We start from the raw sequence: 24,289 nt of genomic DNA, 5'->3' as shown, positions 1-24,289 counted from the left end.
GAATTAGTCGATTCCACGAACAGCAATAAACCAACTGTATAGAAACTAACATAATGTGGTATGGACTTTGGGTTGAAGAGGTTATATGCAGGGCCGGACTGGCCATAGCGGAACCCGGGCGTTTCCCTGGTGAGCCGCCAGGTTGGAGGTCGGTTTTAGGATCCCTGGATGGTTGTTTTTGTTACCGCGGTCTGGCAATATTGGCCCCCTGTAACAAAATCAACTGAAACTGACCCTGCAAACAGCTCGGCCTCACCCACCTTCCCCCCTAGGGGAGGCAAGCCGAGCAGTGTGCCAGGTCTGATTTCGGTTCCCAGTCCGGCCCTTGTTATATGTAGGCCTGGGCAAAATGTTATTCATTGCTATGCAATCAGAGTAATTTCAGTAATTACGCATTACTCTTCTGATGCGGAGTTACTGCAATTACGTGATTTCCCAGCTTTAGAAATTAAGAGCAATTTGGGGTAAAAATCCTAGCGCAGGAGCACAGGAACAACGATCTAAGAAGGAGAGACTGAGCGGCTGCTGGCTACTGCTGTTCAAGTCCTGTAGCATTAGTGCAATATTTTCAGCGCAAAATGTATCTTCTCCCCCATTTTGGACACAAGGGTGCATTTTGCACGAAGAAAATAGTGCTAAGTGCAGGAATATGCTTCTCGAGTAGTTATGAGTAATTTTGCAGTAATTCTGAGTAATTACACTGTGAGAATTACGCCAGTTACGCTCACCCCTAGTTACATGTAATTTCCGGAAAGAACGTTATAGAGGCTTCGAAACTCCATCCAGGACAGCATATCTAAAGTTACTAAATTTACAAGTCATAACTAAGGACCCCGATTTGTCACTCATAATCACCCGATACTGATTTTGACACTCAAGTTGAGATGGAAAACAATCCATTTCCTTTTCTCGATTTATTTTAAAAATGGGTAAAAGCTGCCATCTTGGTCGTTTGAGTGCCAGTCGATTCATTCAATCATTAATCAAAGTGCCAGGCAAATAGCTGTTGATATTGGGCCCACAGAGAGATAAAAAGGGACAAGGGGGCATATTACCACTAGCGATAATTATCGCTATGTAGGCTTAGCGGAAATAATATTATCGCCGAACTCCGCCGATTTTTATCGCTTAGAAGCCTTGCTATTATCAAGGTTTATCTCCTAAGCGATAAAAATCGGCCGAAATGCATGAATATCGCTGAAAAGTCAGCGATATTCATGCATTACCGAGCTAATGCTCTTAGCCATGTTACCCACCTACCATTGGATAACATGGCTAAGAACTGCTCAGGGCAGGCGTTAGCTTTTGGAGATATTCATGCTTAGCACGAATATTTCCAAAAGTTGGTAATAGGAGATAGCGATGTTAGCGACTGTTTCCAGTCGCTAACATCTTGACACGCCCACTTTGCATGTCATTAGTGGTAATTATCGCTGACATGCAAAGTGGGCCCCAAGATGATCGCTATCTCCTACTAGCTGTCGCTAACTGGTGTTAGCGACAGCTACGTAATAGGGCGATTAAATGATCGCTGCTTTAGCGGGAAAAATTCCCGCTAAAGCGGCGATAAGGCCCTTGGTAATATGCCCCAAGATTTCCTAGTGAGGATTAACCAGCAGCAGATAACCGCATGTGCTAGTACAATAATGCAAATGTATTTCTGTGAGTGTATTGTTGGGAATAACATGGCTTTAAAGCACACTACATCCTTACAGCTATCAAAATGACTTACACTAAGCAGATAAATAAATGTGGACGTAATCGTTGTCTAGAACAGAAAATAAATAAGTATAAATGCCAATTGAGTGAGAAAAAAAGATAGATAAATAGTGAAGGACATGTCAAAATTAATGTAATAAAACTAGGAGTTTTAATTGATTTTGCGGTAAAGCAATAGACATTTATTAGTATTTGCTGCCCTCTTTTGGTTGGTTGCGGTAATTGCGTTGCCTAGTTAGTAAGTACTCCTTAACTCTTTAATTCTATTCTTACAGAAAAATCAAAGGGCAGGAGAAGGGCGGAAACACCTAAATAAACGGAGACTTGGAGAGGAATGCACAGCTGCATTTTTCTTTAAGATCCCAGCAGTCAACATGTACCACTTTCCCCAAAAGTCTCCCGCGGATTGAAAACAGTCGGAAACATGCCTTCTTTGGCCCTTTGTACAGCCCAGGAGGGAGTGTGACCCCGCGGACCGCTGTGAAGGGGAGCGTGGGACTGTCCAGATGCCGATGTCCCCTAGGAACTCCTCGTCCTTGGCATGTGTTCAGTGAAATCCTGAAGGTCAGAGCTATAATAACTCCAACAGGTGGCTTCTGCGAAATGCGCAGAGCAAGCGATGGGTCAGCCAGAGGAGGGGGAATTATCTAACTTGTAACATATCCCTGCATCCTAGCCTTCTTCCCACACAGCAGCACAGCAGATCCCAAAAGTGAGTCCGATCATATTTTGTCAAGGATTGCAATCTTTCGGAACAAAATCACCAACTCCCATGCCGAACTTGGATCATTCGATTCATTTACTTAAAATTACTTGGAAGTTTGAAAAATACCTGGGGGCTTACTTTTCGTGACGCACCAGCAGGGTAAAAAGATGTGCCATGTTGCGTCATATTTACAAAGTGACGCATCTATGCAGATGTGTCACTTTGTAAACTTTGTTAACCCCTAGGAAGCTTGAATCCGGTCCAGGGAAGGCGTGGTTGGGCAGTTCGGCCTGGACTGTTCCCATGAGGTACAGGGTCAGACTGATTTGCATATGGCCATGTCTGAACTGGGGTGGCAGAGTGGGCTAAAGAACGGTGATGGATTAAACCCAGATCTGTTGACTGGGTGTGAGTGTTTGATTGGTTCAGATGCTCCATCCATCACCACCCCCTTTTGTGCCACATTATACCTGCGCCAAGTATAATGTATGCAGGGTGGGCATTTTGACGCAGGTAAGCCTCGTAGAAGTGAAGCAGTGAAATCTATGAGCTCTCACTGCACCACTTGTAGGACGCAAATGCATCAATATCTTATGCCTGCCTCACAGCAGGTGTAAGACTGACGCAGGCACAATTGAAATGGGACTTGCCCAAGTGAAATGACCCATTGATGGAGTTGCGTCACTTTCATGACACACTCCAGCAATGCGTCATTTTTGCATCTACAGATATGTCAGAAATACTGACGTATCTGTAACTCCTTGCGACATCATACGTCATACTGTAAATATGACCCTTCCAGCATGTCGCAAGGAGGGCGAAATGAAAACTGACACATCGCTGTTTTCACGCAGTGATGCATCACTTTTCCGAAGTGAGACCCCTGGTGATTCTTACATACAAAGGAACGACTGATTTTAGGATAAACATATGTAACTTGTTTAAATAGTGATTGATTTGTACAAAATTGTGGTCAGATGATATGATGATACTGGTACCAGATCATGTGTAGCTCATACATTGTTATTCGTGTAATTAGAAGGCTCGTTCTAATCTCCCACTGGATCGAACTGTTTGATCCTGGGCACTCATCTATCTCCTGTGCCACAGATCCCATTTCTGACAAAACTCAGTAAGCTTAGAAATGCCAGCATTAGGCATTCATGTATAGAGATCGAGGGGCTTATCTATGAGCCCCTGCGTCAATTTTGCGCTGCAGTTGCATAGCTTTTTGAGACGCCGCAGCGGCATGTTGAGCCCTATTTACAAAGTGACGCATCTAAGCACGTCACTTTGTAAAGCCCTGCACTGCATTATACCTGCGTCAGGTATAATGTATGCAGAGGGGGCATTCCGCCGCAAGAAAGCCTTGTAGAGGTGGCTCATGGAAATCTATGAGATTTCACCGCGCCACTTCTAGGCGCTACTTCATCAATATCTTACGCCTGCCTCACAGCAGGCGTAAGACTGATGCAGGCCCGTTCACATGGGCCGTGCCCCATGTGAAAGGACACATTGATGGAGTTGCGTCTGTTGTCAGACACACCCCAGCAATGCTTCACTTGTGCGCTGCCAGGTACGTCAGTAATACTGACATATCTGTCATTCCTTCCGGCATGATGCGTCATGATGCACCCATCATGTCGCAAGCAGGGCGCAGTGGAAATTGTTGCATTGCTTTTTTCACGAATCGCGCAATCATTTTCATAACTGAGGCCCTGAGATTTCACTTAATGGTGTTGACTTTGACAAGGTTGTTGTGTTGAATGCACCTGTGAAGTCACATTGTGCCAAACGGATGGCATGATGGACTTTCCACATTCATCCCCACCCCGGAACAAAGGTACGAGTCAAATCTTTCGCCGTCACAGATATTGAAAATGGGGGCCATGGTCCATGACACAGTTGGAGGTCCAACCTGGGGGAAGAGATGAAGTGAACTGACCGTCCAGAAAAAAGTGAACTTAGCACAAATACATCATGACACCCATCAGCGGCAAGTGGCTGACTTAAAAAGATGCAGAGCCATCGAAACCTGCAGCCATAATATTTTGTCAGGGACAAAAAAACACAGCAGAAAATGCAGGTTTTGAACGAGCAGCAGAATGGTAGCCAGGGAGATTTGTGGGTGCACCGGAAGGTGGTGTGGAAGGAATGACGACCAAAAACCCATTCATAATTGGGAAGGTACGAGCTGGGTATCTACCGGCAAGCAGACATTTTGGGGGGGTTTCCAGGGTTGTTACTTCTTGATACTTTGACTAGGCTGTTCTGATTATACTTTACAATCATGCCAGTATCTATGGCACAGGATTGATAACAAGGTGAGAAGTGAAGTTAAGATGTAAGAATTTTTGAACATGCATGAAAAGGGGATAGGTGACGGCAATATAAGACTTATTATGATTTAAGTTATTTATCAAAGTATATTGATAAATTAATTGCTTGATTAGATCTCTGGATAATGACAAAAGCACAGAGACAATGCCACTGTGACACAAACACTGACACTTTCATGAACTCAGCAAGAGGGAGGCATGAGCATTGGGCGAGACCCAAAAGCTGATGATGGGCCAAGGAGGCTTAACCATAAACACAAACACATGGACGTTGCCATGTATTTAGACACTTGGGGGGGAGACCCAGTCATTGACTGAAACTGGTCTCTGATTGCTTGTGTTCCTGTCTGGAGGGATCTGGCTGTGCAGACCTGACAGGACTGTTACTTTTGGAGCAGGACTAAACCTGATTTACATGTGGCTGGTCTCTGTATAGAGTGACACAGTGGGTCAAACAATGGACAGAATACAGCCTGAGCAGCTGCCAGCTGTTGAGAGCACTCCAAGTATTCCTTGCGGGAAACAACCATTACAACGCAGTCATTACAACGCACTACCTTTGCAACGCAGTCATTACAACGCAACATCCTTTACATCGCATGCCATTACAATGCAGCCATTACAATGCATGTCACTACAACGCATGCCATTACAAAGCATGCTACTACAATGCATGCCATTACAAAGCATTATAAGGTAAGTAATGGGAAGTAGTAATTTTTACCCCTACACTATCCAACACTTACACTACTCCTGCCCTAAAAGTATTTTTCATTATAATGGTATGCGTTGTAATGTTATGCGTTGTAATGGAATGCGCTGTAAGTGTAGTTTCTAAAAATGCGTTGTGATGGCATGCGAAGTAAAATCATGCATTGTAATGGATGTGGCATTATAAATACTGCATTGTAAAGGCATGCGTGGTAAAAGTTTGCATTGTAACGTGTCCAATTCATTCCTTACACAGTTGTGTTGGGTGCTGCACAAGGGTCTGACGTAGGCTCAGGGACAGGGGCACAAACACTAATGTAGAGACACCGAATTCAAGCTGGCAAAGGGACAATGCAAGAAACAAGATCACTGAACCATGCACATAGAGCAGGACAGACATGAATGCACTAGCGAGGAAGGACGATGGAACAAGCAGACACTTGGGACATGGAGGAACTGAGACAGGGATTCACTCAGAAAGGAAGACTTGGACATGAACACTAACCCTGGCACTTACACACACTTAGACACCAATCAATCAGGATTTGTAAGGCGCGGCTAATCACCCAACAGGATATCCACGCGCTAGACATGGACACAGAGCTGTCTCTGGCCCAACACTGGGGCAGAGATGTGCATTCACAGAGAGAACAGAGAGGCACGAAAAAAGGCCACGGGAATAAGCAAAAAACTGAACATGAAACATGTAAGCATAAGTAAAGCCCACCAACCAAGTTTGTCATAAAACATCCTGAATTCCCTGAGGACCAAGAAACTAATGTATTGCCAGATATTGCAGTTGGTAAATACAACCTTAACTGACATCACATTAAACAATGTAGGAGCTTTTTCCAGGTGTAGATTGACTCAATTCATTGTGAAAGGAAAACAACTTAACACTGCTGGCAACTGTTACTCATTTAATGTCAAGCCAGACAAGGGTTCAACAGTCGGAGATCATGGTAGACTCACCTTCAACACAGTTGGTGGAAAAGAAGCAGATGTTCCGTGTCTCGAGTGGGTTCTCATGAGTGAACTCTGGTGAGCGGGTCTGTGGCTCCGATTCTCCAGTCAGGGAGGAGTTATCCACCTGTCGCAAACCGTGAAGAATGAAGTAGCATGAGAGACAGAGGATGGTGGGGAGAAAGTCACTCCCACAGTGAAAAAGAAGAGATCTATGCTCTTAATCTTTAAATGATCCCTGTTTAATCCTTGATTACCTTAAAACCCAATTAAGTAAGTAAATTACAGGCAGTGATGGAAGAGTGTAGCCTTATTTCCATGCATAACAGATGGACCACTTTCACCTCCCTCTCTCCAATAAAGGAAACAGTGATTGTATTCTTCAACTGATAACAGCACCTTGTACTCCACAGGAAATTGATAACATTTCGAAAATATCAGATTTGTTTGTACTGGATGTAGTTTGATTGTCAATTACATGTGTTTCCCAATCTGTTGATCACAAAGATGTAATCCCTCAGCACCATTCTACAAGACCCGTTACCTTGCAGCCATTCGATGCAATCACTCTGAGATCTGCTGGGACCCGGTCTCCACCTTTGATCTCCACGAGCTCGCCAACGACCACATCCTCGGCGTTGATTAGTATCTTCTCCCCTTCGCGGATGACTAGGGCTTGCTGTCACAAAGAATGAACCGATTTAGTGCATTACAAACTTGATGTGACCACAAAAAGTCTGAAAAGAGTTCATTTATATCACTGGTTTAATGGTAAACCATCAGGCAAAGTATTTCCCCAGTGGTTTACATTGGACAGAACTGCACATTAGAGTCTTGCAGTTTTCACTAATGCTCAAAGACATATTGCAGTTCCAGGATTTTTGAAGTGGTGGTGAGATGCACCCCGCTCCCTCCTCATCTGCTGTACGTCTACACCATTTGAAACTAAACTTTCTTTGACGTGTTTTCGAAGACTGGCACTGAAACCAACTATTGCCTTAGACAACCTAAAGACTGAGTGTTAATGCCAGGCTCCACATGATCAAATTGAGCGTATATGGATAAATCACTGCATTTTTTGCAAAGAGGTTAGCCTATGAGAAAGTGTTGGAAGTGCTTGCACATAGAATAATCATAATGTACATCTACCTTCCCTAAATGTGTGTGTTAGGGGGATTGCAGATTGCCAGATGACTGAAGCAGGTGCAGTGTTATGCAGAGCACCGGGTATGTGATACCATGGGAGGGGGAAGGTGACGTCCGGCTCAGAAAGAAGCTAAACAATGTATCTCTTCCAGGCAAGGAAGGCGAGGATGGCGAACATGCTTTAGCCAGTTTCCAGGATGGCTGCCAAGGACTGCTGTCATCTAAAGGACGCAGTCAACAGGAGTGTAAAGGTATGTCAGGTCTGGAAGTTTCCAGCTCCAGGTAGCAACCTGAGAACAAGATGCACAAGGGATAATGCCGCTTGGCTGATCTGCGGGCTCTTCAGCCTGTCATTTCCAGCAGTTGTTGGCAGAGAACAGAAATCATCCTAGTATGGTCTGATACAAGATGAAAAAGAGACCCCTCCAGGAGAAAGGACCATACACCTAGAAACCCAAGGGTTTGATGATTTGTCAGTGTGCCTAGGTGAGCCTCTGGCAGGCACATTCCCTGAGGGTTTCCTTGAGGAGCACCCCTTTTTGTGAGGTGCAGAAAAGTGCAGATGATGGGTAGGAGCTGCTGGAAACTGGAGCTGGTGATTGCTGACCTGGAAGTAAGAGTGCGATACTGATAATAACCACGGTAGAGAAACCAACCCAGGTGTGAACATTTCAGGGCACTAAGTTAGATCCTTTTACACTGTTTCAGAGATGAGATCACAGCGTTGGCACTAAATTCAAAGAAGACATCAGGACATAATCCACATTCACCTGCACCAGAAAGATGGGACGGGCTGGTACATGCTCACACGCACTTGTTGCCACCTCACTGTTTGTTGTGCTACCGCCTGAGAGTAGAGATGGGACACTTCAAGGGATCCAATGTCAAGGACGGAGTAGGCGCACCTGCACTTGGTGGACAGGATTAAAGGACCTTTGCGTGTTCAAGTGTGCGCGTATGTGCGGATTTATGGTTTCCCATTCATGACTAATTGTTTCTGTTCCCTTTACCATCTTTCCTGAGGGCCCAGATATGGGCGCAGCCATCTTATATCATGCTGCCACATGTGGGTTGGTGAAAAAACTTCCATAGTATTGAACAAAACAGGGTATGTGGGTTTGATTACTCCGCAAGTGTGAGACTGGCATTGAACGTTTTGTGACACATGCAAACCAAGATGGAGACGGTATACATGCTGAAGCATGACAACAGTTATGTCCTAGAGGTACATGCTGCACACTACTCAGAATGTGAGCCATCTCCTGTGCTGTTAGAGCCAATACAGAGACACATGTACAATCCGAGGGAATGGGAACCGTATACATAGAAAACAACGGCTACTGCAAGAAGTATATGTAACATAAAAAAGAAATCAACTGAACTAGGTTCAAAAATATATTTGTTACTGCTTGCTCAATATTCATAAAGTAATGGTATCCTCAGCACCTCAATGCTAGACAGATCCCACAACTTGAAACTTAGTTTTATTTTTGTGTAAGTGAAGACTTGCTTGAAGACTATTCTAAAGCCTGATTAAGAGTAAACTCTCATGGAGTGGAACATGAAAAACCATTATTATTTGGTTTTAATGAAACCTGGTCACAGCTCAACAGGAAGTGCTGATGTGAGGAGAGGATATCCTATCATAATCCAGAATCCTGAATCAGTCCCAGGGAACGCCTCCTCCAGCAAAGGACTTTTTCAATGTGTTGCTTGGTAAGGAGAGACAGTTTTGGAACAGGGTACAAAGGTCACTTTGTTATAGTCCTTCACTGGATTATTTATGAACTCTGAAGTCATTGAACCCATTATGAAGCAAAACACCCTGGACACAACTATTTTAGCCATTACCCTGCCATTAGACTTTACTACAACAGTTAAGTTACACATACCTGCATGTTGGTGTGAACAATGTGAGTGCACAGATTGCATTGACACAAACACTGACATGAGCAATCTGAGGTATGACTTGTAAATTGTATTAGGACGATTATTTCTGCAAATGTCGCGGTTCTTGCTTCGCCCTACAACATGAAGTTATAGAAAATAAATAGAGATGATTGAAAAAAAAGCTATACGTACCTGTGGCACCATTTTCTTGAAAGAGTCCATGATTTTGGAGCTTTTCGCTTCCTGGTAGTAGGAAAAGCAGCCAGTCACGATGACAACGGCAGCCAACACGACGCCAAGGTACAGCTACGGGAGAAGAAGATGACTGTAAGCATGGTGGTGCTAGCCTTGAGATAACTGGATGGGCAAGTTTCTGAACCTTAATGGGGTGATGTGCATGCGTAAACCGTATTGTTTACATCTTGGGGTGCTTTGATGAATGACTGCAAACCACACCCAATACTAGGGCAAAGGTGACCGCCGACACATAAATGAGGAATGTTAGAAACAGTGTGTAATTTGTGCTGTTGGGGTAGGTGTTGGGCATTGGCACTCACTTTTGTCGATTGGGAAGTGTTATTCATCATCAGACTTTCACCTGGAGCAAAAGATGGAAAGGCAGAAAACAGAGAAAGGAGCATGACAGAGATAGGAAAACAAGGGCAATGGTATAAAGATGTGTTACAGCAAGAGTGAGATAAAAAAGAAAGGAAGTGTAGGCTGTTGGAAGAAAGAGCTACATCTCAGAATCAAAACTAAGCAGCTGTGGAATTGGCCAACTCATGATTTGGCAGTGCCATAGCAGGCTCTAAAAAAACTATTAGCCTATAGCTTGCACTGGGACCCACACTCATCAAATAAAACAGATTGTATAATGACTTTGGAAGACAATGCGCGGAGAACCACATTTTCACCCATGAGATTGGCTTTTATTTAGAAAGTGATTTTTCCAGAATTTAAATCACCTTAACGGTGTACCCCAGCAGGAAGATTATTTTAACAAATTTATTGATGCTCAAACCTTGGGTGAAGTTTTAAAATGTCTGCTTTCAAGAAAGGTGTTTATGATTCCCTCCTTCCCAAACAAACACAAAAGCTGGTATCATGTAATACTATAGAAGTATAGGCTACTGCTGAGGTCTGTACCTGTTATTAAATATCCTCTCCTGGATTACAGGCCCGCGTCGAAGGGGGTGGAATGCATAAATAGCACCGCAAGGCGCATGTTCGTGAGCTCCCTATATATACACTCTCTAATACTAATACCTTTCCAAGAATTACTTATTTATTTGTATTTACTGAGATTATCAAGCACTGGGGAAGCCTGGGGGCCACTTCAAAGAGAGGTGCAGAGTAGAATTATAAAAAAGCAAGTAGACAGTAATGAACTGAGATGAAAGACAAATAATATAAAGCTGGCTTAAAAGTCTGCTTCTCTGCAGGGGAGCACACCAAAAACTCTTTGAGGAGGCGAGTCCTCATAAAGCCAACACGTTCTCAAATAACAATTCTAGGTAGCATTGATTTAAAAAAATACTTTTTGCAATTAGAGCTGATGTAGTCTGTTCTAATCCTCAATTTGAATTAAAAAAAGACCTTCTTCATAAGATATCCTACCACCACAGCTCAGAATTTAGGCCTAAATATTCAGCTGCACAGCTATGAAGTGCACCGTTTTGAGAATTACTATGATATGCCTGAGTACAGCTTAACCTTGGCTTCATCATCAGCGCAGAAGAGATGCCATGACACCTGGAATTAGCTGCAATCGTGGCAACTAGAACATGCAAGTCAGTAGATCTGGCATTAGCTAGCAAGCTTTTGGATTTGTCAACACTTGTTTTGGTTTGTCATGGTTTTTGCGAAAGGTTTTTTTGGGGAAGCTGGTAGGCCCTCGTCAATCTTAAAACAAAATAGATACAAGCACGAATGTAGGTTGGTTTAAAAAAGCACACATTGCCACAATAGTCCCTGGCATTGAAGGGAACTACTTGTGAGGATGTGCACCACGCGAAAGGGTGGAATGGGATCTCTCACAGTAATTTTAGCCAATGGCTGAAATGGGCGGGCCCACTGCCCTATGCAGTAAATTGTAGTGGGCAGAATCAAATTGTGAACGACACAATAAGAGACCTATGGATAAAATCCATATACCTAAGCATGTTATACATATAATTTAAGTAAAATCAAAAGATCTTGGCTAAGGCTAGACCAAAAAGAGGATTGCTTCCTGCAAACAATGCATAATTGAGATTTAAGAAAAATGTGATGTGTAATGAATTTGAGTACTTTTGAGATGTAAAAAAGTTCGCCAGGCATTGCAAGGAAAACTCTTCTTAGGAAGGGGATCGATTCACCAAACAGCAATTAGAGGAGAGAGAAATACTCTTCTGCACAGAGCCAAATCCAACTCTACATAAGGGTTTATTTGTAACAAAAGTTAATGCAAACAGCAATATGAAGCCAGACATTAACTGAGTTTTCAAATTAAACTTTGAACAGGAATGGAAGTGTGGTAAAAATAAATGACAGTATGGCTAATAAGAAAAGAAAATCTTGAAATTGTTTCAACACTTTCTAGCAAAGCTAATGCTAAGTTTGGTTGAGATGCTGCACACATTAATTGTTCGCCCTCAAAATCTTTGTTTTCAATAACCGCAGTCATTGACTAATCACTTATAAGTATTACATGTACCATAATTATTGATTGCTGTTAATATTGTTATCAATGCATTCCTGAAGTAGTCTAATTCTTCCTAAAGTGGAAGTTAAAGTTCCAAGGTGCAACTAGCTTTCTGCATGTTTTGACACCCCACCTCTATTACTGAAAGCCATGCTCCACTTAACTCTTGCCACGTGAAGGAGGCTCAGGCTCCTGCCTGACAACCAACGCGACTTCCGGATACGGGCGGAAGAATGAAAATGATGGAGGAAATGTTAGTTTTGACAAGGTTACTGCAGGGCCTGTGTGAGGAAGGAGCTAGTGTGTCCAGCAAGACTTTTGAATACGTGCAGCACTCAAATATGTGTTTGTCGTCTTCACTAAACCAAGGATCACGGGTGGAGAATCGAAAGACCAGAGCATCATTGAGGAACATAGGAACTTAACCCCTTGCATGCTGATGACGGCCCCCAGCCGTCATGCACTACGGTGCTCGTGTGCTGATGACGGCTGGGGGCCGTCATAAACCCGCCCACTCGCGATTCTGCCGCACAGGCGCAGAATCGCTGCCGCATGGAAGGGGTTAATTTAATTGAAATGAAGTAGCTTTTCAGTAGAGTGTGTGTGTTGGTATAAATGTTTCAAATAAAAGAGGAATGTAAGATTTTGTGACACAGTAGTTCAGCCTAAAAACTAAATGAAGATCAACAGGGCTCCTATTACTCTGCAAGCTAAGTCCACAAGAGCTACATCTTTAAACTTGGCGATTGATCAATGGATCAAATTGGTTGTTTGCTTACATTGTCATGAATAGGCTCATCTTCCATCACCGCCTGAATGCTGTAGGCCAGGAAGCAGAGGACCGCGCCGATCCATAGTAGGATAGAGAATCCACCAAACAGCTGTCGACAGAACTTCACCCACTCAGGCGTGGTCGGTGGAGGGGTGAGGGCATTTTTACCATCCTGAGTAAGGATCTCTGCAGCACGAATATTTGTTAGCCCCTGTCAAGACAGAAATATGCAGAACAAATAGGAAAAAAAGAGTAACATGAAGTTATGGATTGTTGACTGTGGTACAAACAAATGAGACAATAACAATGTATTAATAAAAAAGAGATAAAAAAAGAAAAGCAAGAAAATTGTCAAAACAATAACTAAAAAAACATGTGAAAGAAATAAAAGAAACAGTAGAAATGAATTAGAAGAAAAGAATGGGCCAGAGTAAGGGATTATGTGAAATGAATGCTGAAGGAAAAACAGACATAGAAGAGAGAGAATAATAGAAAAGTGGGGCTGGGAGTAGCACAGAGCCAAATAGCAACAGGGGAAATAGAACGAAAAAGGGAAAGAAAAGCAAATTAAAGATTCATAAGAAGTAAAATGAGTCAGCAAAAGCTAAGTAGGAACGAAAATGTTGACAGAATGTAAGAGTTAAAGGTAATAAAGAAAAAATGAGCAGTGAAACCAAAACATACAAAATGAGATAATCGTAAGTAAAGGAAGATACATTACAAAAAATATATAATTCCTATTAGAATGAATTCTAGCAATACAACCCACATACAGTAAAACATTTTTAGAAAATGTAGGAGCATTCAGCTGCCTGTGAAGAAATACAAGAACGCTGACAATGACATTAGTTTGTCATACATGAAGAGGCTTGATTTTGTTCTTTTACAGGTGCACAAGGTGAGTACACCCCAGTGTACATGAAGTTAGTCAACGGATTTGTCAAAAAGTGTTAAAGGAGAAAGTGTAAATGACCTGCTCTGTGCTCTGGAAAAACAATGTTTACTTGAGCCACAATCATGCATGCAGGGTCACACAGGTTATGTGAAAAGTAACAAGAGGGACTGCAGCTTGAAACAGATTACACCCTGGTGTACCCTAACTTTTCACATAATGTGAAAAGCACTACTTTAGCAAGAGACATTTCAATAGCAGAGGAGAGGGGCCTGTTCAAGTGAAAATAACAAAGGAGAGTAAAACAAAAACTACTGCAGGTAACAGAATGTTCTGCAACATCTTTCTTTGAGTTGTACAGTGCAAAGCACCAGTTTTGTTCAATAGCACATCAATAAGGGAGTCACTTGTAACAGCTATGAAGAGAGCATGCCATTGTTATGTCTATGATTCTACAAGTCATCGTCAGTTAACTTTTAAGTAATACTATTGAGCATTTATTTGCACACCTATAGACTGACCAATTTCTGTAAGTATTAGGACTCAAGATAAACGGAACAAAGAAAGATGGATCGACTCTGGCTTATATTTTCTGGATCCGATAGAAACCCGGTTCAAAGACCATTCAGTCATCAAGTTTAAATCCTCCTCTCTTAAATGAAAGATGATACATAAAAACAAAGGGGAGATTCCTTTATGCACCACTGTTGCGTCACTATTTGTGACGCAACGCGGCGTAAAAATGCGGCCCATTTACAACGTGACGCATCTAAGGTGATGCACCACGTTGTACAGTCCTGCGTCCATTATACCTACGTCACCTATAATGTACGCAGGGTGGGTGTTCCCACTTAAAAAAGCCTCGTAGAAGTGAAGCAGTGAAATCTACAAGATTTCACTGCGCCACTTCTAGGACGCCACAGCGTCAAAACCTTACGCCTGCTTGGAGCAGGCGTAAGGAGTGATGCAGTGTAGTGAGAATTGGCCTACTCATGCATTGCTGGAGTTGCGTCGCACTTGCGAGACGACTACAGAAATGAGTGACTTTTGGTTTAACATATACGTCAGAATTTGTTACGCATCTGTCATTCCTTGCACCATGGGGCGCTGTATTGTAAATACGGCACATCCATGGTGGCGCAAGGGTTTTTCAGGGTGGCGCAGGGAAAGTGGCACATCTCTACAGATGCGTCACTTTCTTGTAAATCTGCCCCAAAGAATTCAGCAGACAGTGTTTTTTGGGTCTCGTCCTGACTTGCACATCCATCCTAGAACTAGGTTTCTGTTCCTTCGTTCAGCCTTACCATAATCTTGTGTCCCTTGGATAACAGAGTTATTTTTGAAGGAAATAGTTGAACTGGGTTGTATGTCTAAACAACTACTGCCTAAACCACGACTTCCTTAACCACGAAAGCCTAACCTCAAGATATTCTTAACCACTACCTTTTTTAGCACGACTTCCTAAACCACAAAATGAAACATCTCGTGTTTGACCATTAGATGGCACTATTGTAATTACAATACTTGTTGCGGGAACCACTCATAAAAAAAACGGGTCTAAATGTACTATGTTAGTATGCTTTGACAACGTATACCATTAGCTCTTTTTTTTATTTGTCCTTTTTGGGGGGGGGGAGACCCCCCCCCTTCCTAATGTTCCTTTAATTCTGAGGAGTGACGTTTTACAGGAGCGGAGGGTAGTGGAGAGACTCGTGGTTTAGGGAAATCGTGCTTAAGCCGTTAAGTGCTGCGAACGTTCGGCGGACGTCGCGTGCACTACCTCGCTAGTGCTGCGCACGTCCGCTGAACGTTCCGATTCCGCCCGCGCGATGGAACATCGGCACTGGGGCGGACTTTGCGGCGCGCTTAACCGGTTAAGGAAAGTCGTGGTTTTTGAAAGTCGTGGTTCCGGTTTCGTTGTTCAGGTAAGTCGTTATAAAATCATCGTTGTTAAGGATGTTTCCCAGCACAGTTAGAACACTTCCAAGAGAACTGATCAAGAAAGTGAAGAAGCAAAGCCCTTGGCTTTTCAATAACAGTACATCACACCTCTCACACAGCAGCTTATACTGTGGGCTTTATATCCTCTCGCAAAATTGTGATTGAATTGCTATCTGTCCATTAGCAATCCTAGTTAGACCAGTCTGAAATCCTACCTTTGTACCAGGTTGGAGCCATCTTCCATACCAATCAGCCAATCGACGATCATAAAAGAAGAAGAGTTCGATGACCTTTGTAAATCAGCAAAATCGAATGCATCCCGTCTGCTCTGATTCTGATACCGGCCCTGCCTTTTTCCAGGACTGAATAGATTCCACTCTTGACTAACTGGCTCTCCGAAAACCACTTACAAAAAGTGTAAAAGCTGATACTCGCTTTCGATGACATTAATTAACTCATCTGTGATATTCAGAGGAGGGAATCTCATAATGTCCACCAAATAGGCCAACTCACATGACCAAGGGCCCTTATGGGCCAAAGGAGTTCTTCAACATTTTTCAGGAAATGCCCAACCCAGAAGAGCACAAAAATTCCCCTTGAACCTCGCAGTAGAATTGTGAAGATCTACTGTTCTTTTAAACAAACATCTTGAAAATATAAATAATCCATCTATTCCAGTGGAACATAAACTTTGTGTTAGACATGTCTGCCTTAGGGTGGTCATCCCCCAAACCTTTTTGCCTAGCTACCTCCAGTTTGTAGATTAAATTTGTTTTGCTGGCCTTAGGACTCTGTGCACTTTACCACTGCTAAACAGTGCTAAAGTGATTGTGCTCACTCCCCTAAACATGGTTTGATTGGCTTACACTTGGTTCGCATATTTAATTTACTTGTACGTCCTTGGTAGAGTATTATACCATACCCAGGGCCTGTAAATTGAATGTGACTAGTGGGCCCGCAGCAATCATTGTGCCACACACTTAAGTAGCCCTTTGAAACATGTCCCATGCCTGCCATTGCAGCCTGAATCCAGTTTTAAACTGCCAATTCAACTTGGCATTTTAACCCTCTTGCCAAGCCTTAGTCTCCTCATTTATTGCATTTAAGTCACCTGTAAGGTAGCCCTAGGTAGCCCATTGGGCAGGGTGCATTGTAATTAAAAGGTTGGACACATACTTTTAGGTTTTACATGTCCTATTGTGAAAACTAAATTCGTTTTTCACTACTGTGAAAACCTTATGATAACATTATGATAACCTTATGATAACATTAGGGTGCCGTATTACTTTTAATAAGTGCTAACACTTGATTGAAAAAAGGAATTTTCAGATTATGTTTGGAATCTGTGAAGTTGTAATGAAAGATCCTCTTTAATGGTAAAGTTGTATTTAAACACAATTTTGAAAATGCCACATTTAGAAAGCTTGTTACACATATAAGGGCAACCCAATATACCCTATGGGCTTGGATATTGAAAATGAAATAGGTAATGGTGCCAACAAGGGATTTTGTTTAATGTAAATGTTTCAAGCAATATATCAGCTACACATGATGTCTAAACATGGCATCACAAATCAATTGCATATTATACATTTCATTTATCTGGAAAAATTAATTTCAACAAACGGGTGTATGTCTTACTATTTAATTTATATGGAAATCAGAAGTATAAAATATGGAGTTCGTGAGAAAATCTCCATATACATTGATAACAGACACTGCAATTATTATTTATGTAAGCTTACTAGTCCTCAATGCTTCTAACCCCACTGCTGTTCTGTTGATATATATCCATGAGACCATCTTCAGCACTGTAAACGTGTGTGAATATCCAAGACCTCCCTAAAATATTTTTTTAGAAAAACATTTTTTTTAGAAAAATAGGGAGTCAAAAAACCTTAACTAATAAGAGGTATATCCATAAATTCATCCAAGACAATGGCAGGATGGCAGGATGGGGTGGAGCTGAGGATAATCCCATTTGCAACTGAATAGGGTGTGTACGGCCTTCAAACAAAGGACATATCACCTCCACATTGTCACTGCAGCCAGCTTGGAACCAGGGCAGGGGAGTCAAGAAATGTTTTCATTTCAAAGAACCTTTCTAGAAGCTTCTCCCACCTTCCAAAGAAGGGAACCAGGGTTTAAAAATAGGGCCTTCAGACCCACTCTTGAGTTCACTCATGGATCTGGGAAGGACTCTAAGGGAACTGCCTTCTGCTGTGCACTCTGCAACACTGCTTTCGAGTACCTGGAAGGACTGCTTTGCTGCCTGGAGCCTGCCCTGCACCCTCAGAGGCCAGCCCTGCTGTTGAGGCCTTTGTCTTCACCTGAACCAATGACTGCCGAAGTGACTCCAAGGAGTAGTTTGCTGATCTCCTGTAGAGACGCACAGGAATACAAAAGGCTCCCACCATCTTGAACCCCCAAATGGTGCCCCACAAGTCCTGGACCCTTGTTTGTGATGCTAAATTTGCTCAGATGGCCGAATTCGAAAACTGAGGACCTAGAAAATACGTGGCAAAAATATTCTCTGAGAGCCAGGAAGAGACCAGGACTAACCAGCTCGCCTATCCCCTGATGTGCATCGCTGGTTGCATTTCACGGCTTCTTCTGCTATGTTTTTCTCCGCAGCAACAAATCCTGTTTAGCGCTCCTTCGATAAAGGTGTATCGTCCTCATGGAACTGTCTTCGACTTCAGCGCATTGCCTCGTCCGCAACTTCCCCAAAAAATACTTTGTCCGAAAGTAAAACTCTTCACCAGAGCTTCGACTCAAGGCTCCCCGACAACGACACTGCCTTCGACATCTCCTGCATTCTTGCCCCGCAGAACTTTACTATCTTAGAAACCTTTTCTCAAAATGCCTTCAACGTCTAAAGGTAAGCGCTGACCAGTGCAGCCCAACATATTTTTTTGACTTTGACCGAATCTCTCATAACTAGATGTCTGTGGTTGGCACTTTAATCTTTCAGGCACTAGGTTTTGCTAAAAACTTTAATAATTCTACTGAATGGAGCTCTGTTGTTTTGGTATCAAATAATTCATTGAAATGTACTCAATGTTTCTATTTCTAAATTGGTGTGGGTTTATCATGTGTTGTGTTTTCACTTTATTGCTGTTTTTTTGTACTGCATAAATAGTTTACACATTACCTCTAAGTTAAGCCTGACTGCTTTTTGTGGCAAGCTTACCCATGGCTAAGCACAGATTAAGTGAGTGACTTATTGTAGTTCACCCTGCAAGGGATTGTGGCTGTTGCTTGACCAGACTTCACTCCTCAGTAAACCAAGAACCCAACTACTCACACTTTTTCCACCATTAAAGTTCTGAGGGCTTAATCTCATCGATCATCCTTTCCTCCTCCAACCCATTGTCAGAAGTTGTAGTAATACAACTGGCTGCGAAAAACAAATCATCAAAACGCACTGCAGAAGCCAACCCCATTACCTTCATGAAGAAAGTTATCCCAACTACCATAGTTGGCTTTGTAGGCCTAATTAACACCTGGCTCTTAAATCTCTGTATTTGACCTCCTGAAATATGCAAGAAACCAACGGCAGGGCTTCAGGTACTGCCCAACTATGGTCTAATTCAAAAAGTTCTCATACCCAACCAAAGAATTGGAAAGAGAAGTCTTCAGATAACTGCAAGAGTATGCACAGCAGAACTCTTTCTAAACAATCAGTGATATTCTTTCAGAAGAACTGAGACCCACATTAGAAACAATCTCCTTGTCATAAATACCAGAGTTAATTGTAAACTGCCCTAAAATTCCTTGAGCTCACAGCCGCCTACAACCTGATACCTACACATTCTGATGAGGAGGCTCAAGGAATGCATGGACCGACCTCAAATGGATTTGATGGTTCCCGAACAATTAGAGTCAACAAACACCTATGGTTTCTTCTTTTTCATCCTCAAGTGAATTTCAAGGCGGAGTCTCACATCGATCTTTCTTCTCCTTATTGTTCATGAATTTCTACATGCCCCCTTAGCCCAAGTGCTCGACAAATAGCATGCAAAGTTCCAAAAGAATGCAAATAGCACTCAGTTGCACACCGCCTTAAGAGCACTGTGTTAATACATTGAGTAGTGATTAGAATATGTCCATGTTTGGATGAAGGAACTCTATCAGTTGAAACAAATTAAAGACGGAAGTCCTAATAATAAGAGGTGGGGGAACACAATTTTGTGGTTGAACTATCAACCTTTAGCAATATTGGCCTTTCAGCATTGACTACCACCATATTGTTGTGGTACGTATATATCGCAAAATACAGATTTACTATTCTTAAGCCCACCTCTAGCTAGTAGTTGAAATTCTAAGGTTGATATTGTGAAAGGCAATTTTGTTCACAGTATTATGACCTCACCCAATGTGGGAGGGACTGGGTAAGGGTCATCAGGATTTAATTGGCCTTTTAAACTCCCATTCCTTCTCCACAGGTAGAAATCTGCAGATCATCTTTGATTCAAATCTCAACTTCAACCCACAAAGCATCTAGTTCAAGGTAGCCAAATTTCAACTCGTAAAAATCTTGCAATATTAAATTAGCCTGAGAGTTGGACAGAAGACTACTAATTTGTTCAAGTAGAAAGGCAGAGCCCATGAACGCTTAGCGGTCTCATGAGTAAGCAGGAAAGTGGACAGGGAAGACATGCATGGAAGCTCTACATTCAGTAAAATTCTCAGTCTTCATTAAATTACACATGTAAAAGAGAAGCGAGAAGGTGAACAGAATGTTTAAGGACACATTGGGGTAATGATAAAGCTCCCCAAACAGAACTACTTTGGAAATCTGTGTCTTTTGCGACACCAGAAAGAGGTGGAGTGATCGACAGGCCTGAAAAATATGTATGATGCATTTTATTTGTTTTCTATGACAGTAAGGGTCTTATATCGCCGTTGTGGAAATGGGTCCTACCGACCTCCGGTCGGAGGTCCTGGCCGCTTAATTTTGATACGGTCGCAAGCTCCCTTTTCTGTATGGGAGTTTGTGCTGCAGTTGGAAACCGGCCGCAGCACAAACTCACATCCAGAAAAAGGAAGTTTGTGTTCATCCTTGCACAGCGTGGCAGGCACCTCACAGTGGCACCCAACCAGAGGCCGCTGTATGAAAGGGGCCTCCCAAAGTCAATTTCCGACAGGGTTTCCATGTCGATAAGCCAACTGACATCATAATCCGGACGGCGTAAAACGGCATCCATAGAGATTACGAACCGGATCCGACTGGCAGACAGGCTCCTTTAGCCCGTCGGAAGCCAGCCAGTTTCAAAACTGACAGCCTCCATTGTAACGAGGCTGTCAGTTTTAAAACCGCGATGAGGCTTGGAAAGCCACTGACTATGTGTTTAAGGTGTGTGTTCTACTTTTTCTTTAAACTAGAATATTAAAGCAAAACTATTTTGTATCTGCCTTGTAATTGGAAATGAGTGAGGAGCCATAAATTCAACTTGGTCACACGTTTAGGGTGGTGAAGGTAAGATGTTATCCTCTTCATTGTGTGCAATTAGAAAGATTACTTATCTATCATAAGGTGATTAACTTTCTGGACGTATGAACTTTTTGTTAAGGAGACCAAATTAATCCATGCTGGCGGGAGGTGGACTGTCACTTTATCTCATATGTTTTGTGTCATAACAAAAATATTACATCTGCTATATTGACTACCACTGTATCTTCCCAGTGGGTAGATGTAGATGTAATACTAGTAAATATACACTTAGCTTGACAATGTAGTTGTAAGCAATGTAACATATTTTTGTATTTACATTTTGTTGACTATGATATAGTAATAAAACAATCCAGGAGTAAAATCAGATCCCATTTCTCTGCCTCATGTAGCATCCTTTCAGGAAGATTTGTGAAATGAACATAACTGCCCGGAAACAAGGTGCTGCAGATAATATGGTATCATGAGTTCACCCAATTTGTTGGGTCACTGTGTCATAGTGAATACTCGGCAGCAGCAGCGCCCCATGTAGTTAAGAGCAGTGGGGCCGGGTTGGGGGTTCAACCGACAACCATGAGAAAAAATTTAATAAATAATTAATTTTCCCTCGTCGTCTATCGGAATCCCCCTCACCCGGCCCCACCACTCATATGAGAACTGGCCGCCACTGCTCAGCAGGTTTTGGAACAATTGCCAAAATAGGAGCACCAGCTTTACAGTGGACATGGATGAGTGATGGGAGAAACCATTTGGAAAGAAGAGATGGAGTAGTCAAAAATAGGGAAATCCTGTGCAGATGAACAGTTTAACTAGCTGGTGTGAATCATAGAAATAAAAGAAGTCATAATAACAACAATACAAACTTAATTAGAATGGCTATATCACCCACCTTTGATAGATCAGTTTCATATTTTCTTCCCAGCTCATCAAGCGACAGCTTGTGGTCCTCCTGTCATACAGAACACAGTCAAACAGAAAACATTAGCTGAAATTGAATACATCCAAAGTCCTAGATAGCATCAAAGAAATGCTATTCAGAAGCATGTTTATATCACATGGGCCTGCATCAATGAAAGTCTAATCAGCAAATTAAAGTTTTGGCAAATATAATCCCACCAATAACACTATGAAGAAGTAAAGTATTGGTGCAGTCACAATTTGTGCTAACACAAAGTCATCCAACTGGAAGGGAGGCACATGAAGACACACATTTTCACAATACGTTGGCCTTGGCTCACAAAACCTTTTCCTTTTGTGCGCGTCACTTGTGTATAAAGTGGAAAATAAACAATGAAAATGCTAATCAGTGTGAAATAAAAATAAGTGCAGGGGTCCAAAGATTTCCTTAAGAGGCTGCCTCATCTTGATTCCACCTCATTCATCTAAACTCAATCGTCATATGCTTCATATTTCTTTATTTCACACTTGCGGAGTCTTTTTTATCTCCAATTTCTCCCTTCATCACTGTTTTTCCAACTTTCTCTTGCTCTTTCTTTCTCTCTTTGTCTTAATCTGGATCAAAGTTGGAGGATGAAAAATAGGTACTTATTCCAAAACATAAGTGGGCACTGCTGATCCTTATTCCCAGAAGGTAGGATTTGTAGATATTTACACACCCTTATGCCATACAATACCTATGAGGGCTGAATATCTGCAGTTGTAAGTGATAGTGACAGGGCAGAGGGTGCCCACGGGGGGCATCCAATGTTAGTGCTGGCAACACCTTCATAAGTCATAATTTTGAGAGTATTTCTGCATGTTTATAATGTCTTCCCCACCCCTACCAACACTACTAAACTTACATCTAAGTCACCAGGCATAAATGGTGCAGTACTTGTCCATAGGTACTCTGAAATGAAAACCTTCGTTTTATACGGGGGCTGGGGCGAATATTAACCTTAACATTGATTTTTTTTTAGCTTTAAAGATTTAAAGGCAATTTAAACACAATTCTACAAATGAGTATCAACTATTAAATGATTGTATGACAAAACTCAAGAGAACATAAAAAAACATTAATATATACAACTTTAATAGGATAACTAATTTAAGAGTGTTATGTATGAGGAGGTGAAAAAAGGGGTTCTAAGAAGGGGGGACTATTATTAAAAATAAGTTCAAATGAATGAAAACACAGATATTTGAAACTAACCTGCAGGCTGCCCCTGGGCATTAAAAGGCACGAGATTTCATTGATGGTGGGGAGTAATGATATATGCAATTAAGGACCCCATTTAGATAACAGATTGTATAGTTTTATCATTGTATATTCTTATTTATGGTTGGTACTTATATTGTATATCTCTTTTTAGTATTCAATGGGGCGTGAGTATATTAATTGTATTGGTTGCAACTAGGAATTTTTGTATTTTTATAATTAATATTTTAATGTATTGTATAACTATTGTACACACACTTTTATGGTCTATCGACCGAAATAAAGCATACGAATGGCAACAATAAATATGATAAGGCACTCCAAAAGTAGTTATACTTACAGTGAGAAGCCAGGCTAAAAAAAATTAAGGGCACAACCGAGCATCAAACTTAACCAGTTCCTACAGATTGACCACAGAGCACACCCAGCATATGTAGAGTTGGGCTAAATCCCTTAAGGGATTTTTGAAGAGGTCTCCTTTGGTGAAGAGTGCATGCTTCCCTTTGAGAAAACATCCAATGGATTGTTCCTGGCATACTTTCTTTAGCTTTTGTTCACCTCATTTGTGATGTACAAGTTCTGTAAAGACAATATAAACCCAGTGTTTTTCAAAATATGACATATTGTAAATCCACTTGCTTAACAAATCTGTTTAGGATCAAACCTCTGGTTTATCACCTCCGCCACCATGGAAATCCTTGACTCCATCGAACCTGGCTTTTAAATTGAACTGTTGAGCAGGCATTGTATGAGGACTCCACATAGCTGAAAAGCCTATTTTCTGTTACCACTGACTTGGTATATTGTGTTATTTTATGGGTTACTTATACCCCAAATACACAAGTAGAGTTCCATTTTCTGTTCCTTCTTGCATGCTGCTTTGCAAAGTATATTTTCCTTAGATAAGTATAATG

At 41.9% G+C, this 24,289-nt stretch overlaps 1 protein-coding gene across 2 annotated transcripts in view; it reads right to left on the bottom strand.

Moving 5' to 3' along the window:
* The window catches only part of LOC147673695 (sodium/potassium-transporting ATPase subunit alpha-2), a 393,987-nt gene that overhangs the window by 163,617 nt on the left and 206,081 nt on the right, over positions 1-24,289 (bottom strand). For both annotated transcript variants that reach the window (XM_086947613.1, XM_086947614.1), the window contains exons 3-7: positions 22,107-22,166; positions 12,937-13,140; positions 9,667-9,780; positions 6,983-7,117; positions 6,448-6,565 (exon numbers count right to left, since the gene is read on the bottom strand). In XM_086947613.1, the coding sequence (XP_086803739.1) occupies positions 6,448-6,565; positions 6,983-7,117; positions 9,667-9,780; positions 12,937-13,140; positions 22,107-22,166 (631 nt within the window). The remainder of the gene's footprint in view (positions 1-6,447; positions 6,566-6,982; positions 7,118-9,666; positions 9,781-12,936; positions 13,141-22,106; positions 22,167-24,289) is intronic.

This window comes from Lissotriton vulgaris, chromosome 12, assembly GCF_964263255.1.
Source record: "Lissotriton vulgaris chromosome 12, aLisVul1.2, whole genome shotgun sequence".
In the NCBI taxonomy this organism is placed as follows: domain Eukaryota; kingdom Metazoa; phylum Chordata; class Amphibia; order Caudata; family Salamandridae; genus Lissotriton; species Lissotriton vulgaris.
This window is presented reverse-complemented; position numbering and strand designations above follow the sequence as displayed.